Raw genomic sequence first — 14226 nt, 5'->3', positions numbered from 1 at the left:
ACGATGTGATTCTCATGCTCTCCTCTAGCTGTCGGTCACTTCTGCTGCTCAGCGTATTCCTAGTTCTGCAGTGAAATTCCGTGAAATATTGGTGGATGTCTGATCTCAGAAGCTGCTGTGGACTGTATTGGTTTCTGTTAAACCATGCGGATTTGGTCATTATGAAATGAAGGCAGTTAAGTCTCTCTCTTTGTAAACTTGCTAATGCAAGCTAACCTCATAACAATGATTTTAAATTGCTGGTTATTCTTGCATAGAATTGCATTGCTTTAATTAAGTAACTAAACACCAATAAGTATGTACTGGTAAGGTCTTGTTAATGGGCAAGGCCTTAATTGAAGCTTTTATAATTGTTGTTTACAAAGTCTGTCATTCATTGCTGCCAGTGAGTTGTCAAAATTTGCATAGATACCCTCATTAGTACATGTATCTTCCTGAAGTTGTTTTGGTTTCCAGTACGTGATACTGCCTATTTCCTGAGGGAGGGAGAGGGCACAACCTCTTCCAGTTCCTAACCAGGCACAATTTTTATGTAGAGAATGATGGCTTCAGAGTTACAGAGTTTACTCCTGCCTGAGAGAAAATTTAATTTGCTTGTCCTTTAATTTCTTAACAGGAGTTGATGTGTGTTTCATTCCTTGTGTGTGACACCTCCCTTTGCCAGCAGCATAAGCCTTTACTGATGGGTTTGTGCTGTTTCAGGAAGTATCCTTGCACTGAAAAAAGAGGTTGTCACCTCTCTGAGCATCAACCGGGTTATGCGTTTAGGGAATACCAGCTTTAGAGAGTCTTGGGCACTTTTTTCCCTGTTTTGTGGTTGGTTTGGTTTTTTTTCCTTCTGTCCTCTTTCCTCGTCTTACTCCTCTAACTGTGAAATAGACATTTTGCATATACTGTTCCTCCGACTGTGGAGCGTATTGTCATAGGCAAATGCAATGACTTTAAGGAAAAACAGGGCACCCAACCTCTGGTAAAATAAACGCTTTTTGTATATTCAAAGTGTTATACAAATCCAAGATAAGAGTCTTCTATTTTTTTTTTCTTTTTACTTAGCTGTTTAACCTTGAGAAAGTTGTGTCTCTTGGGTCTCCTCTGTAGGTTGGCAGCAACAGGGATTTCTGACTCTAGCTTCATACTCATTCCTCCAAATATTTCCTCAAAATGCATACGTTTTAAATCCATTACTTTTTATTTTTTTCCACTGGGATTGAGGGGAAGAAAATGGTTTTGTACATGTTTTAGTTTTTTGTTATTTTTGTAGGTGCTGGAGAGAACCTGGAAAACACGATGGCAGCCTTTCACCAGTGAGTACAATCGGAACCAATAATGCCTAACACAGCTGTGTTCTGATGGTCTTTAGTGAGTGAAGCAATCAAGAAAGATAGGACTTGCATCAGTTGTTTGGGGTACAGTGTCCTGTTTCTGAAGGTTATCTCTCCTTTGGATGACTTCTGTGGATTGCTAAACAGTATTCCAATTTAAACAAGGAGGAATTGGGATACCACAAACTATAATTTGTGTTGGCAATTGGAAATAAAACTGCTGAAGGCCGGATTCCTCCTGTGCTAGGTAATAAAGCATGAAGCAATACTGCTTCCAAGTTTAATGGCAATTACTTCCATTAATCTAGTTATAGTTATAAAGTTTTTGTTTTTTTTTTTTAATATTGTACACTGTTTTTTCTAGATACGTAGATGTTTCTGAAAAGGCATTTCAGATCACAGCCTGTACCAATATGCTAATTGGCATCCAAGGCTGGATTTCAGGAGTCTGAATCTGTTGACTGCTATTATGGCTGTAAGCAATTCTCTTGAATATTCCAGAGTTTCAGAGCATTCAGTTCCCTCCTCTATATAGAAGGTTAATAGTTTGTCTCCTAGAATTATTGTGACTGAAATCCTAATTTTAAATAACTTTTAATCCATCATCTGTAAAGCTGTTAAAAATGTTTGTGTTGTTTTTTCCCTTCACACATATACTTCATTTGCACAATGTGTGACAGCCTCTTATCTAGGGATTTAAAATGGAGTTGGTACTGGAAAGCCTTTTAAGCCTCCAGCGTTTAAGCAGTGAATTCTAAGAAGGTTCAAAGGCATTTGAAGAAGAAGCGTATCTAAAACTCTGTCTGCCAATGAGCACCAACCAAATTATGGAGGCTTCTCTTTGTTTGGTTTGGTTTTTCAAATTTGCTTTCTGCTAAGTAGCCTCATCAGCTTGCACATTTCCTTGCAAACGGAGGAGTGCCAGCTTTCCCGACCAAACAGGGCTATTGAAAGTACTGCAGTATTTTCTATCTCCATGGAAGCTTAGCATAGTTTTGTGTTTTTTGGCCTGCCTTTTTTCAATTCTGCTAGCACACTTTCTGGAAAGTGCTTCATTTTTTTAACCATTTCTTAATTTTCATTTAGTACATACTGGTTTAATGTGTATAGCACTCTTACAAAGAAAGTTATACCATAACCTATGTTTATTTCATTCCCAGAAATAAGCTGTAGTACTTAGAGTAAGGACTGTGCTAGGAGTCAAATATGTTTTTGTGATAACACAGCCATTTGTCTGTCTCTCTTCTGACTGTTTTTGTAATTTTACGACTGTAATGTAACACATGTATTGAGCTCCACTTTTTGAACTCATCACAACTACCAATAGCAAAGCTCAGTTACTTGTTTTGAGATTGTCTTGGCTGAAGAATAAAGGCATGTTACTTCCGCAGAGGGCAGAATCAGGGTGCTTACCTTGCATGAGGCAGTAGAAAGTCTTCTGGCTTCCTCTGTGAAGCGGTAAAGGCTTTGTCCTTCCCATCCACTCATTCCCATCTCCACTGGTAAACTAGCAAAAGGAATCTGGTAAAAATTGGTGATCTGCACAATGAAAAGTCATCGGGATTGGCTCAGAGGGCTAGTATGAACTAATCAATTTATAATCCATCAGATTTTGCATGAAGCCAAATAGGGTGTGCCTTGCAGGTTTGGTCAAGCAGGCGTATTTGACCATTGATGTAGTTGAAACCAAAAGAGATTGCTTGTCTGCAACGTAAGACCGACCCGCTTGTTTATGCTTTGTTAACAGTAACTTTAGTATCGACAAGCAAATAATTTTATTTATGCTATTTGCATTTAACAGTGATTGGAAAATATTTAATACTGTTGCATGGTAATTAAATTATTCTACTAATATATTAAAAAGGGGGGGCTTATCAATAATTTCAAGTTTTATGCTAGCTTAATTTACAAGTATTCTGGAAAGCAATTCTAAGCTTTTTGTACCAGAGACAGTATTTTTTGGTTTGCATGGTAAACGCGTAATAGCTTTTTTTTTTTTTTTTGTCTGTAATTGTGTTATACTGTATCTAAGTGCTTCTGCGGTAGTTTTAGATTTTAAAATAATTGATTTTAAGCTAAAAGAGACAGTTGCAGTGTCTTAAAGTATTTGAGGATCTGGCATAAAAGATGTCATAAGAATTTAATTATGAGTTCAGTTGTCCCTAATACAACCATATACTTCAGCATTTTGACTGGAAGCTGCTAAGTAAACTCTCCAGACATTTTTTTCTCGTTGTATTTGCATTTCTTTTATGAACATAATTGGTTTAGAGAGAAAGCTTTAAACACTGCAGTCACAGCAATGAAAGTACCTGGTCGATTTAGTATTTATAAACTCCATACATTGTGCTACACTAAGCCTTGCCTGATGGAATGTAGTTTCCAAGGTAAGGCTTTTCCTGTATTTTTCCTGGTATGCCCTTTTACTGGAAAACAGTTGGAGTGAAACACAAGCAAAAAGCTCTGTCATCCTAATTTGCACGTGTGAGTCCGCTTCACAACTTGTGTTCTGGAGCAATTGGATCCTCTACCAACAGGTTCTTCTGAATCTGGAGGACATCTGGAGTGCACTCTGGAGCAATGTAGGTTTGAGGTGTTATTACAGAGCTTCAGAGCAAACTGATTTCCAGCCAAAGAAACCTCAGCACTTTAAGGAAGCTTATTTAGCAGCAAGCTGCTAGTAAGAGCCTGGCAAATTCTCAAATTTGTTAACAAGGCAAGTTGTTGTTCTCCTTTTTCCATGCAGCATTAGTCCTGAATTTCTTAAGTAGTAATATTTCTAATAAATTTTGCTGGTTGAATATGTGGTACTAGATGGGAATGTCTTCTACAAATTTGGCAAATCTCCTGAGGCATATTTGGAGATGCTTTTCCTCAGGAGGAAAAATTAGACAGAACAGGCTGTGTATTTTCCATGTGTTAAGAGGATTTTGTTCCTCTCCTAATTCTTAATTAGTGGCACTGGAAAACAGTTAACAAATTGGTTTTAATTTGACAACCCCCTTCTTGATCATTATCCCAGCTGGACCAGAAATTGTGTTAGACGCTTATGAAAGTATGTTCTAATTTATTTTTTTTTGCTTATTATTGCATTTGTGAACGTTCATGGCATGTCTGTACTTCAGCAGTCAATAAAACCCTTTTCTTAAGGAAAAGGCTGTTACTGAAGCTCCAAAGCTTTGGGTCCCGTGTAGGCTGTACTCGCAGATGTTTAGGGTTTTTTTATAGGTGGATTAGAAAAAAAACAAAAACAGAGCAGTGTTTTGAAGAAAGTGTGCAGCCTTCAGGCTGGGACTTTCAGCTGTCTGCTGGAATGATACCTTCTGAGTTTATTTTCTAATGAAATGAGCAATTCACTTCTTGTTGGAGTAAAGCTTTGTTTTTCTGTTCTGCTGTGAGGTTTCTTGCACTTATTTTTCATCGGTATTAGTACTTTCTGCTTTTACTACTCCAATGAGCTAAGCTTCTATAGAGCAGATTTGGGATTGGATTAGAACTTTTCAAAGCGGTGTATTGGAACAGGAATAGCTATTTTTCTTTGAAAAATATGACTGGCTGCTTTAGTGTTTGGGGGTTTTTTTAAGTTAAAATTAAAACTTTTTAATTAAAATAAGAATATTTTTTTAAAAAAATGTAGTTTTGCTATCCAAAAAGCCAAAAGCCTGAAAGTACCATTGCTAATTTCCTGATCCATCCATTCCTGATTAACTTCAATCAAGTGAAAAAAAGGCTTTTGCATCCCTGTCATTTGTTTACACTTACCACAAAATTTATTACTTCTTTTAAAAGAGCATATTCCTTCCAGTGGTAAATGTGCTGATAGTAATAAACATCCCACTCAGAATTCTGAAACAATGCTTTCGCAGTAGGTTTCTCAATGCTGAGGTGGTAGGCTGCGATCGACAGGTGTGCTGCTTGATTTCTGTGGGGGATGGAGCCAAAGTGCCCCAGTTCAAATCCCATCTCTGATTTGTGAGATGTTGTTTACTCTTGCATCGGCTTTCCCACTGCAGCAGTTATTTGCTTCTTGCTTTGCAGCAAGACTGTGAGGAGTCGTTGCATCATAGAGCACCTACAGTGCTTCCAGTGGGATTAGTTTAATTGAATAACACGTTATGTGTTAGGTTTGGATCTGTACAAAATACATGTGTGGTTCAAGGCAGACTTCTGTGCTTCCAGTGCAGTTAATATAGGAACAGACATGTTGGAGCTAGATTGTCACCTGACGAAAGATGAGCAAGTGGTTGTGTCCCATGATGAGAACCTGAAGAGGTCCACGGGAGTTGATGTCAACATATCCGACCTCAAATACTCTGTAAGTTGAAGAAAAAAGGTTGGTGCTAGATGATGTTTAAAAATGTGTTTATAGTATGGCTGGGGTGGGCAGCAAGGTTGTGTGCATGTGTGTGTATGTCTAGAATCCAAAATCTGAGGAGGTGGTTCATCTTGTCTTACTGAAAAAAAAAAAGTTAACTACGCTCCTGGGTAGTCAAAGGATCAAAACCGGCTCATTCCCAGAGGGCGATTAACTCTGTCCAGTAGTAGGTTCTGTGAAGCTTTCTGGAGGTGGACCTGTTTTGCCATCCTGATGACAAAGGAAGGTTAGTCAACAGGCTCTCGTATGCCCAGCTTCTTAATGGGAGAACCAGTAGATGAATCCCTCCTGCTTTGACAGTTTTAAAAGCCTGTTTTCCAGAACTGTCTTTCCATCTGATATTTAAGTGGAATTCTCAGAATTTTCAGCCAGGCATCTGGAAACATTTTGTCTTTTTCAGATACAGGTAACACAAGTCTAAGAATGCCAGATAGTTCAAGAATGAGCACAGTGCTTCTAAATCAATTTTGGGCAGGAAGATTTTTTTTTTTTAATATTATCTTTGTCTTTAAAGATAACATATGGATTACGAATTATATTTTTTTGTCTTTTTGGAGAAAAGTCATTATTATATCCCTGTATTTGAATTAGTGCTCCATTTCCCTTTATTTTTAAGGAACTTCCACCATATCTCTGCAAGCTGGATGTCACATTTCAGAAAGGTAAGGTTTTGTCTTTTGCTGTTTCAATTTACAGTAACAGTAACAAATTTCCCATTATTTTAGTGTGGCAATTTCTTACTTTGGCAAAGGGAGTAGAAAAGTGGATTTGCTTCTGTCAGTATCTTGATAAGAGAAGTTTTAAAAAGCAAATATAATCCTAGCTTTAGAAACCAAAATGCTTTTTTCATACCAGTTGGCAGTGGCTAAACTTGAGATGTGAGATATCTTTTTCCAAGTAAACATTTCAATTGTTTGCTTGTCTACTTCCTGCAGTTGCTTTCCAGTTCCCTTGTGAGCTCTTCAGAGGGTGCTGATTGAAAATTTGTTGTTCCGAAAAAACGAAGAGAAGGCAGAAGGGTTTATTTACAACTCAGATGCCATTGTGCTGGTGCACTCTGGGCTTGAAGTACTAGCGGAGTTGTCCGCTAATACAGACATTTTCAGAAGGGCAAATGGAAAGAGTAGTAGTTACTGCATGTATGACTTGGGTTTGCCTTCTGTTCCCTTTACTCATTATGCTTCTCCAGTAAATTTTCCTAGAAAGAAAAGTTTTTCTCATTTGGTCTCATTTCATATCAATTTCATTGCATTTGGTATGTGGTAACTGAACCTGTTTGCTATTTCAGGATTTTAACAATGCCTGCATTCCTACAGACACTAAATAACGTCTGAATTTATGAAGTTCAAAGCTAAATGTGCACCATGCTTAGGGCATTTTCATTATGGAAGTGAGCTTGTCATAATGAGTTACAACTATTCGAGTCAAGGAAATTTTTTTTCAGTTAAAAAATTTGCTGATTCTAGGAACTATATATTGGTTTTGATTTTAAGATAAAAAAAACCATCATTGCTTTGATATCTTGGCTTTTATCTGCAGTGTATTAAAAATGGTCAAAGCAGTGTCAATGTTCTTGTTTCCCCAGAATGTCACTGCGAGGGAAAAGACAACCGTATTCCGCTCCTGAAAGAGGTGTTTGAGGCATTTCCACAAACTCCTGTCAACATTGACATCAAAATGAACAACAATGTGTTGATCAAAAAGGTACATGAAAATCTACACTGAACTGAGACTGAATGTCATAGAATCACAGAATGGTTTGGGTTGGAAGGAACCTTGAAGATCATCTAGTTCCACCCCCTGCCATGGGCAGGGACACCTCCCACCAGCCCAGGTTGCTCAAAGCCTCATCCAGCCTGGCCTTGAACCCCTCCAGGGATGGGGCATCCACAGCTTCTCTGGGCAACCTGGGCCGCTGCCTCACCACCCTCACACTGCATGTAATGATGTTGAAATTCCAAAAGAAAAGTTTCTTGGAGTTGCTAGCAGTCTGTGACACTGAAATTTGTTCTTAGACTCCTTCATCCTTCACATGTTAGATCTTGCTCCACGTATGAGGTAATACAGAAGACAGAGAAGTGATCTTGTGCAAGATATTCAGCAAACAGCTCTTTACTGACCCTTTATCTTGACATGAAACTGATAGTGCACTGCTGGAGACATGTTTGTTTTGTACTTCATATGAAGAGTCTTCTTAGGGACTGTTGCCTACCAAAGCAGCATAAAAACATGACGTCTGTGCAGAGATAAGTGTTCATCACAGAAGAGGAAATCTGCTTCCCATCAGATACTATTTTGCCATCTCGTTTTCTTGAATTACGTAGGGTGTTTTGTAGGGATGATGGTCTTTCCTTTTTGCTGTTGACATGAACACCTATTTCTTTCCAGTCAAAGCAGCACAATCATCTTATATTGGGAGAGAGTGTAGAAGAACTATCCTTTTTGTAATGACTAATGTAGTGAAAAGCAGCAAGTAGAATTTCAGTTAAATAATGCTGCACATCATTTTCAATGAACACATGTCAGGATTCTGCTTTTTTTTATATTGCAGGTTTCAGAGCTGGTGAGTCAGTATAAGCGAGAGCATTTGACGGTATGGGGGAATGTCAATTACGAGGTTGTATCAAAGTGTCTTAAGGAGGTAAGAATGGGTCCAGCTTCATTCTTCTTGCCTGCTTGTCACTCTGTGGTGACAAAATATACAGAAAAGCACTCTGTAAATCATGATCTAGCCAGCTATGCCAGACTTCTAGATGTGATGAGAAGTTTTATGCTTAGATTGTATTTGGCTTACTACACTGTTACAATAAGTCAAGCACAGTTAACACCCGTATACTCTGCAATAAAGTATTTGAGGAATTAAGCTTAATCATGTTTCATTCTTGTTCTATAAAGTATAGGGTGTTATGATTTTATGCTGGGAACTCTTGGAGCCTATTTTGCACATCGTTCATCTGCTACAAAAGCAGTTTTTCAAGGATTGATTATTGTGTGTTTCTTTTTATCAAAATAACGGATGTGGTCGCTAGCTGACAGTTATATTGGTATAAAGCTGCTTTACAGCTATAGATTCTGTTCCTTTTTGTGCTGAGGAACTGTACAGTTTTGAATTAAATTAAAATTGTACTTAGTTTGAGGGAGTTATGCACCTGAGTGAAATTGATCTAGTTGAGAGCACAGATATTGTTCTGATTTATCTGTGCAGGACAACACACCATTTCCTACCTGAACAGCACTTCCATTTGTGTAGCATTTCTGTAACATCACTGCCCAAATATTTTGGTTCATAAACCAGCATCTTTAAAAATGTGTTGTGAAGCGAGTTGCTGTGCTATCAAGCTGTAACAAGTCCTGTACTCAAGCACAGCTTGTTCTTTGCAGTAATACTAGTCTACGACAAAATGCTGCATAGTGTTGTGCAGTCTGGAAAGATGATGAAGGCATGTAACCAAAGCAGTGCTGCAACCAGTGAAACTTTACCTTTTCAGGTCCCAGTGCCCCTTCAAATTGTGTAAAACTTTTCCGTGGATTACAAGCTACTAGAAAGAGTAATTTAAATTCACTGGTGGGCACATCATAAACAGTTGGCAGCCTAATCTTTAGGTGCAAGTGCTAAACTTGAAACATGCATTGATGAGTAAATGTAATTGCAACAGACTTGATAATCTACCAAGATAATTTAGAATCTTTCTTTCCTGGTTCTTCCAGAATGCTGATATTCCCATCATTTTCTGTTTGCAACGTGTCCTCCTGCTTCTTGGCCTGTTCTACACTGGTCTGCTGCCATTCATTCCTTTCAAGGAAGAATTCTTGGAAATTCCCATGCCTTCAATCATCCTCAAGTGAGTTAGAGTCCGTCAGTGGGTGCTGCACTGAAATAATAATAAAATAAGTGAATGATAATGCCAGCCTGAGCATTGGTTTTGTCAGTATCCTCAGGATACTGTTCTGTTAGTTTAGGTACTTTTGTATATTCCTGAGAGAAATCTCTGCAAATCTTCTGCTCCTCTGTATTTATCCTATCTCTAGCCAGCTCTGTGTAACTCAGTTGTTAGTGTGGGGTGCCTGTGTATATCAATGTTTCCTGTTTACAGCATCTTCTGTAGATACCGCCTTCACGCAGCTGCCTTTATGACGCAGCTTGTGCTGATGCTGTCTAGATAGTGATAGGTAGCAGTGCTGTACAAATAACTAATTCTTGCACTTTTCTCCCTCTTTCTTGAGAACAAATTAGTCTGAATAAGATCGCGAGGCAAGCCAGTAATAAGGTGGATATGAGATTTCACATGCTCTTTGTTTCTCATACTTTACTCCAAACGATGCTGAATGCCCCTCTCTGCTGCTTCTCTTAAATGCAACACATTTCTCTTGTGTAACCCAATTCTAAGCCACTGTCTTAGACAGTGAAAGTCCTGCACTAGTTTGAGAAACTGCAAGGTTAATTCCTCATGTTCCTTTTGCAGGAACATCTCAAATAATTTTTTAATCTGTGCTCTGTTAATTTTTTCTTCCTCGACAGGCTGAAAGAACCACAGAAGATGACAAGAAGCCAGAAATTTATTATCTGGCTAGCTGACACGTAAGATTTTTATCTTATTAAATTTTTATTTATATTTTGACAGTATATTAACAGTTGGCTCGAGTAACTAAGACTAGCTACTTGTTATGTTGTCATTTTTTCCAGTTTCTTCTAGCTTTTTTGACAGTGTAGCATAAATCGTATTCAAATCTTACATAGGTGTTCCTATGTGAGTTTATTTTTCATACTCTGAAACATACCGAGGTGCAGTAACAGTGGGCATTATTCCAATTTAGTCTATTTAGTTTCTGTTGCTATGTTCATGCAAGTAGATTCAGAATGCAGCTTTTGTGTTTCATGGGGTTGTGACTGTTTCATAATGTTCTCAGAGGAGATACTGTTTGGCTGATATGGAACACTTTGCACTTTGAGAATATCTGTGCTTTACAGGAGACTTAGTCATATGCTTTCAGAGGTTGAATATAACCGCAGTTAAGTGTCTTCTGGCTTTTGCTTCTGTGTCTGACACCTGTTGGTTTAATTTCTTGAGCGGCCAGTAGAGTTTTCGTGTCTTCTGGTGGGAAGGATAAAATCTCTTCTGAAAGCAAAGGGATTGATTCATTGGGCATGGTATGGAGTACCTGTACGATAATGGAGGAATCTGCTGAATTTGTTCTTCAGAAGAGTTGATAAAAGTATCCATAGATAATGCAAATTCCTGGGTATCTGCGCTAACCAGTCTTGAGTTGTTTGAACTAAAAGTTTTATATTATTAGGTTCTTCTAATCACTTTCTTGTGGAAAACATTGACTCTAAATGCTCTGTGGAAAATTTATTGCAGAACATCAACAGACATTGAAAATTTCATATATACTTCATGTTCGTAAATAATACATTTCTCCTTTATGCAGATTGCTCATGCGGAAAGCACTTTTTGACCACCTCACTGCTCGGGGCATTCAGGTACAGTGTGGCAAAGCTAAAGGAAGTGTGCTTTTAACCTAGTGAGAATTTGAACCAGCCGGATATGACCTTAAGAAGGGTTCATGTTCTCCCCAGCATGTTCTGTTGTGTTGCTAGGATTCTAAGTCGCTTTTTGGTTTCTGAGCAGTAGCTTATGCTGTTGTATTTGCAGTTCTGTAGTTGCAAAGGAAAAATTGTATTCTTGGAAAAATACTCTTAAATCCCCCTTTTTTTCCCCCCTACTTCAAACTTAAGCCTATAAAATCAGCTGAACTGCTTACCTGTTTTGGACTTTTCACTAAACAGTATTTTGACTTTTAGAAAAATCTGAAGTCTCGGGTAACGAAAGGGAGTTAGAGTCACCACTAGAAAATGTCCTTTTGGAGGGCAAGGGGGAAGAAGTTGGATATGTTTGTGTGCATGTCTTTGGCATCACAGTGTAATCATTTATCATTTTAAATACATGCAGCATCATCTCTCTCACATGAAACAATTTTGGTCAAAAATCACCCTTTTTAATTTGAGTATTTCCTATAATATTTTGTCTTTTTATCCCATCTTACAGGTGTACATTTGGGTACTGAATGAAGAACAAGAATACAAGAGGGCATTTGATCTGGGAGCAACTGGAGTGATGACAGACTATCCAACAAAACTTAAGGAGTTTTTGCACAACTATCCAGCGTAAAGGAAGAAATCCAATGAAGTTCTTGCAGAATAGATTGTGAGCCAAGGATTTTCTTCATTTAAAAAAAAAAGAGCAGCATACACACAGATCATATTGCTTGAAAGATGTAGTTGGATGATCTATTACCTTGTTGTCGAGTCACTACCTAATGTAAAGGTTGTCTATTTATTTTAAAACTTTAATTACATAGTTTACATTTGTAAATAGCTCAATTAGCAATGGTGCACTTCACAGATAGTGATGACTAGGAGGAAAGTTGCTGGATAGGATACCTGTAGATAATAAGAGTTATTTTACCTGTCACAAGTGTTCCTAAGCACACATCAAGACATGTCAGTTATTCAAGTTGTATTCTAATGGTCAGAAACTAAAGAATTTCTGAAAGCGTATGCTACATATTTTGCATTTCTTGTGTTGCTTTTAGTTTTCAGATCACTTGTAGGGCAAAAAAGAAAAAGTACACAGGAGAAACTGAAAGCAGTGGCTAGTCAGTTTAGCCTGTGAAGTGCAGTCAGTAAAGGAGGTCAGTTTTTTACCAAAATTAACTCACTTGGTCAGTACAGATTTACTCCATTATTCTTACTGATGAGAATGTTGAGCTGGAGTTGCAGCTTCATTTAGACCTTCTTCTGATGTGATGGTAATACTGTGATTTACTCATCAGGGTCTAGATATACCGCATTGAAGCCAGGTTCTGGGTTTGGCACTGAGTTCCATTGCGAGGGTCTAGCTTTGCCCCTGGTTCTGACCTGCCTGTCAGGCTACCATGGCATGGCAGTAGCTAGCTTTCCAGAAAGGAAGATTACACTTATGATAGGTCACACTTACTTTGAAATAGTCTTTTCACATAGGAAGCCAATGTTTTTTAGAAGTCTGTTGCACATTTGTATGGTTTGACGAATGGGAAGTTGTTTTTAGGGTGAAGGACCAAAGAAGACTTAAGTTTGGTCAGGAGTTCCGGCAACAAATTAAAAGGTTCCTGTTAAATGAATTCACCCAAAGCAGATTTATATGCATACTTGTAAAAGGAGCAAGTGTCAGTCTAGGATGTGTGTAAATTCTAGTCTTTTCTCTCCACAAAAGTACATTCAATATTTGTTAAGTTTATGCACATGGACATGGAAGTAACTTTACTGGCAAAAGCCAGGAACCCCTAAGTGTGGTGGGATGGGGTTAGATAGGAAGGTATTTCTGGAAGCTTACATGCGGTTCTGTCACTGTGAACGGGTGTTACACGTGTGTCAAACAGATTTGAGCCTGCAACACCTGCGTGCTTTGGTGTTGTCATGTTAGTGGTAGGGATTTTCAGAAGGAATTTTATTACTGTATCTTAATTATACATAGTTACATGTATAAAGCTCAGTCATTAATCATCAGATGTTGCTGGAACAAAACTATTGTTTAGTGATAGTATCTGCTTCTTTAAGGAACTTCATGTGAAAATCATGGATCTTAATAAATGTAGTAGCCAGATGCAAGAGTATATTTACTACAAGGTATACTCACTGTTACAAAAACTTTCAAAGTCATTTTTTCTCTTGCTAGCTCAGATTTGGAAGGGCTCTTGTGTCACTCCCCTGGCTGCTGTGCCATACTTGGAATCATGGAGCATCTTTGCTCTTTCGTTATGTCTGTCACTAGGCTGTCAGTGTTAGAATGTCAAGTCCATCTGGCTGCACAGTACTCATTTGTGCATTATAATTCCTTTCTGAGGAACATTTCTACATGGATAAAGTGGAAGAAGCTACTGCATTTACAGTTTAAATGAACATGTGATGGTGGTGGCAAATGAGTTAATGTCCTTCCACCCTTTCTGTCTTAATTTGGTTTACTAGCCAGTGTGTAGCTCCAGATAATTTTTATGCTGTGTGGTTTTCTTCAACTCAATTTTATTGCTATTAAATTTCCAACACGCACACTTGTATTAAAATGCAAATGTAATTCTGGTTTTAGTCTTGATTTCTGGACTTGATCTCTCACAGGACAGGTGACGACTTCAGTTTCTCTCTCAAGTTTCCCTCATCACTGCATAAACAAACTATTTTGCTTTATGCTGTGTTGAATGACAAAACACAGTTATTGAAATGACAAACTTTTTTTTTTAAATTTCATTTTTATTTTTGTCCTGTTTCTCTCTAGAAGTGGTGTTGGAAACTTCTGCCTTCAAAGATGCTCAACACGTTTTTTCAACCGCTAGTCTTCTACATCTGATGTGGGTTTTGACTGTGCTGTTTATACATGACCTCTCCTTGATAAGTCTGCTGCTTAATATCTGAAATTTGAATGAGTCTAGTTACATGGGAGGGAGGGGTTCGGTGCTGGAAAAGCTGCTGAATTTATTCAGTCACCCATTTGGGCT

General features: G+C 38.1%; 1 protein-coding gene across 1 annotated transcript; it reads left to right on the top strand.

The window, feature by feature from the left end:
• Nucleotides 1-1266: 1266 nt before the first annotated feature.
• Nucleotides 1267-11992, top strand: GDPD1 (glycerophosphodiester phosphodiesterase domain containing 1). Its single transcript, XM_010084491.1, has 9 exons — nucleotides 1267-1304; nucleotides 5502-5637; nucleotides 6314-6359; nucleotides 7283-7401; nucleotides 8249-8338; nucleotides 9406-9539; nucleotides 10217-10276; nucleotides 11128-11179; nucleotides 11745-11992. Exons 1-9 carry the CDS (start codon nucleotides 1288-1290, stop codon nucleotides 11865-11867), a joined length of 777 nt encoding a protein of 258 aa, XP_010082793.1. The 5' UTR covers nucleotides 1267-1287; the 3' UTR covers nucleotides 11868-11992.
• The last annotated feature ends 2234 nt before the right edge of the window (nucleotides 11993-14226 follow it).

This window comes from Pterocles gutturalis, unplaced genomic scaffold (assembly GCF_000699245.1).
Source record: "Pterocles gutturalis isolate BGI_N339 unplaced genomic scaffold, ASM69924v1 scaffold51670, whole genome shotgun sequence".
NCBI lineage: Eukaryota > Metazoa > Chordata > Aves > Pterocliformes > Pteroclidae > Pterocles > Pterocles gutturalis.
Note: the sequence above shows the minus strand (reverse complement) of the source record. Positions and strands in the feature narration are given on the sequence as shown.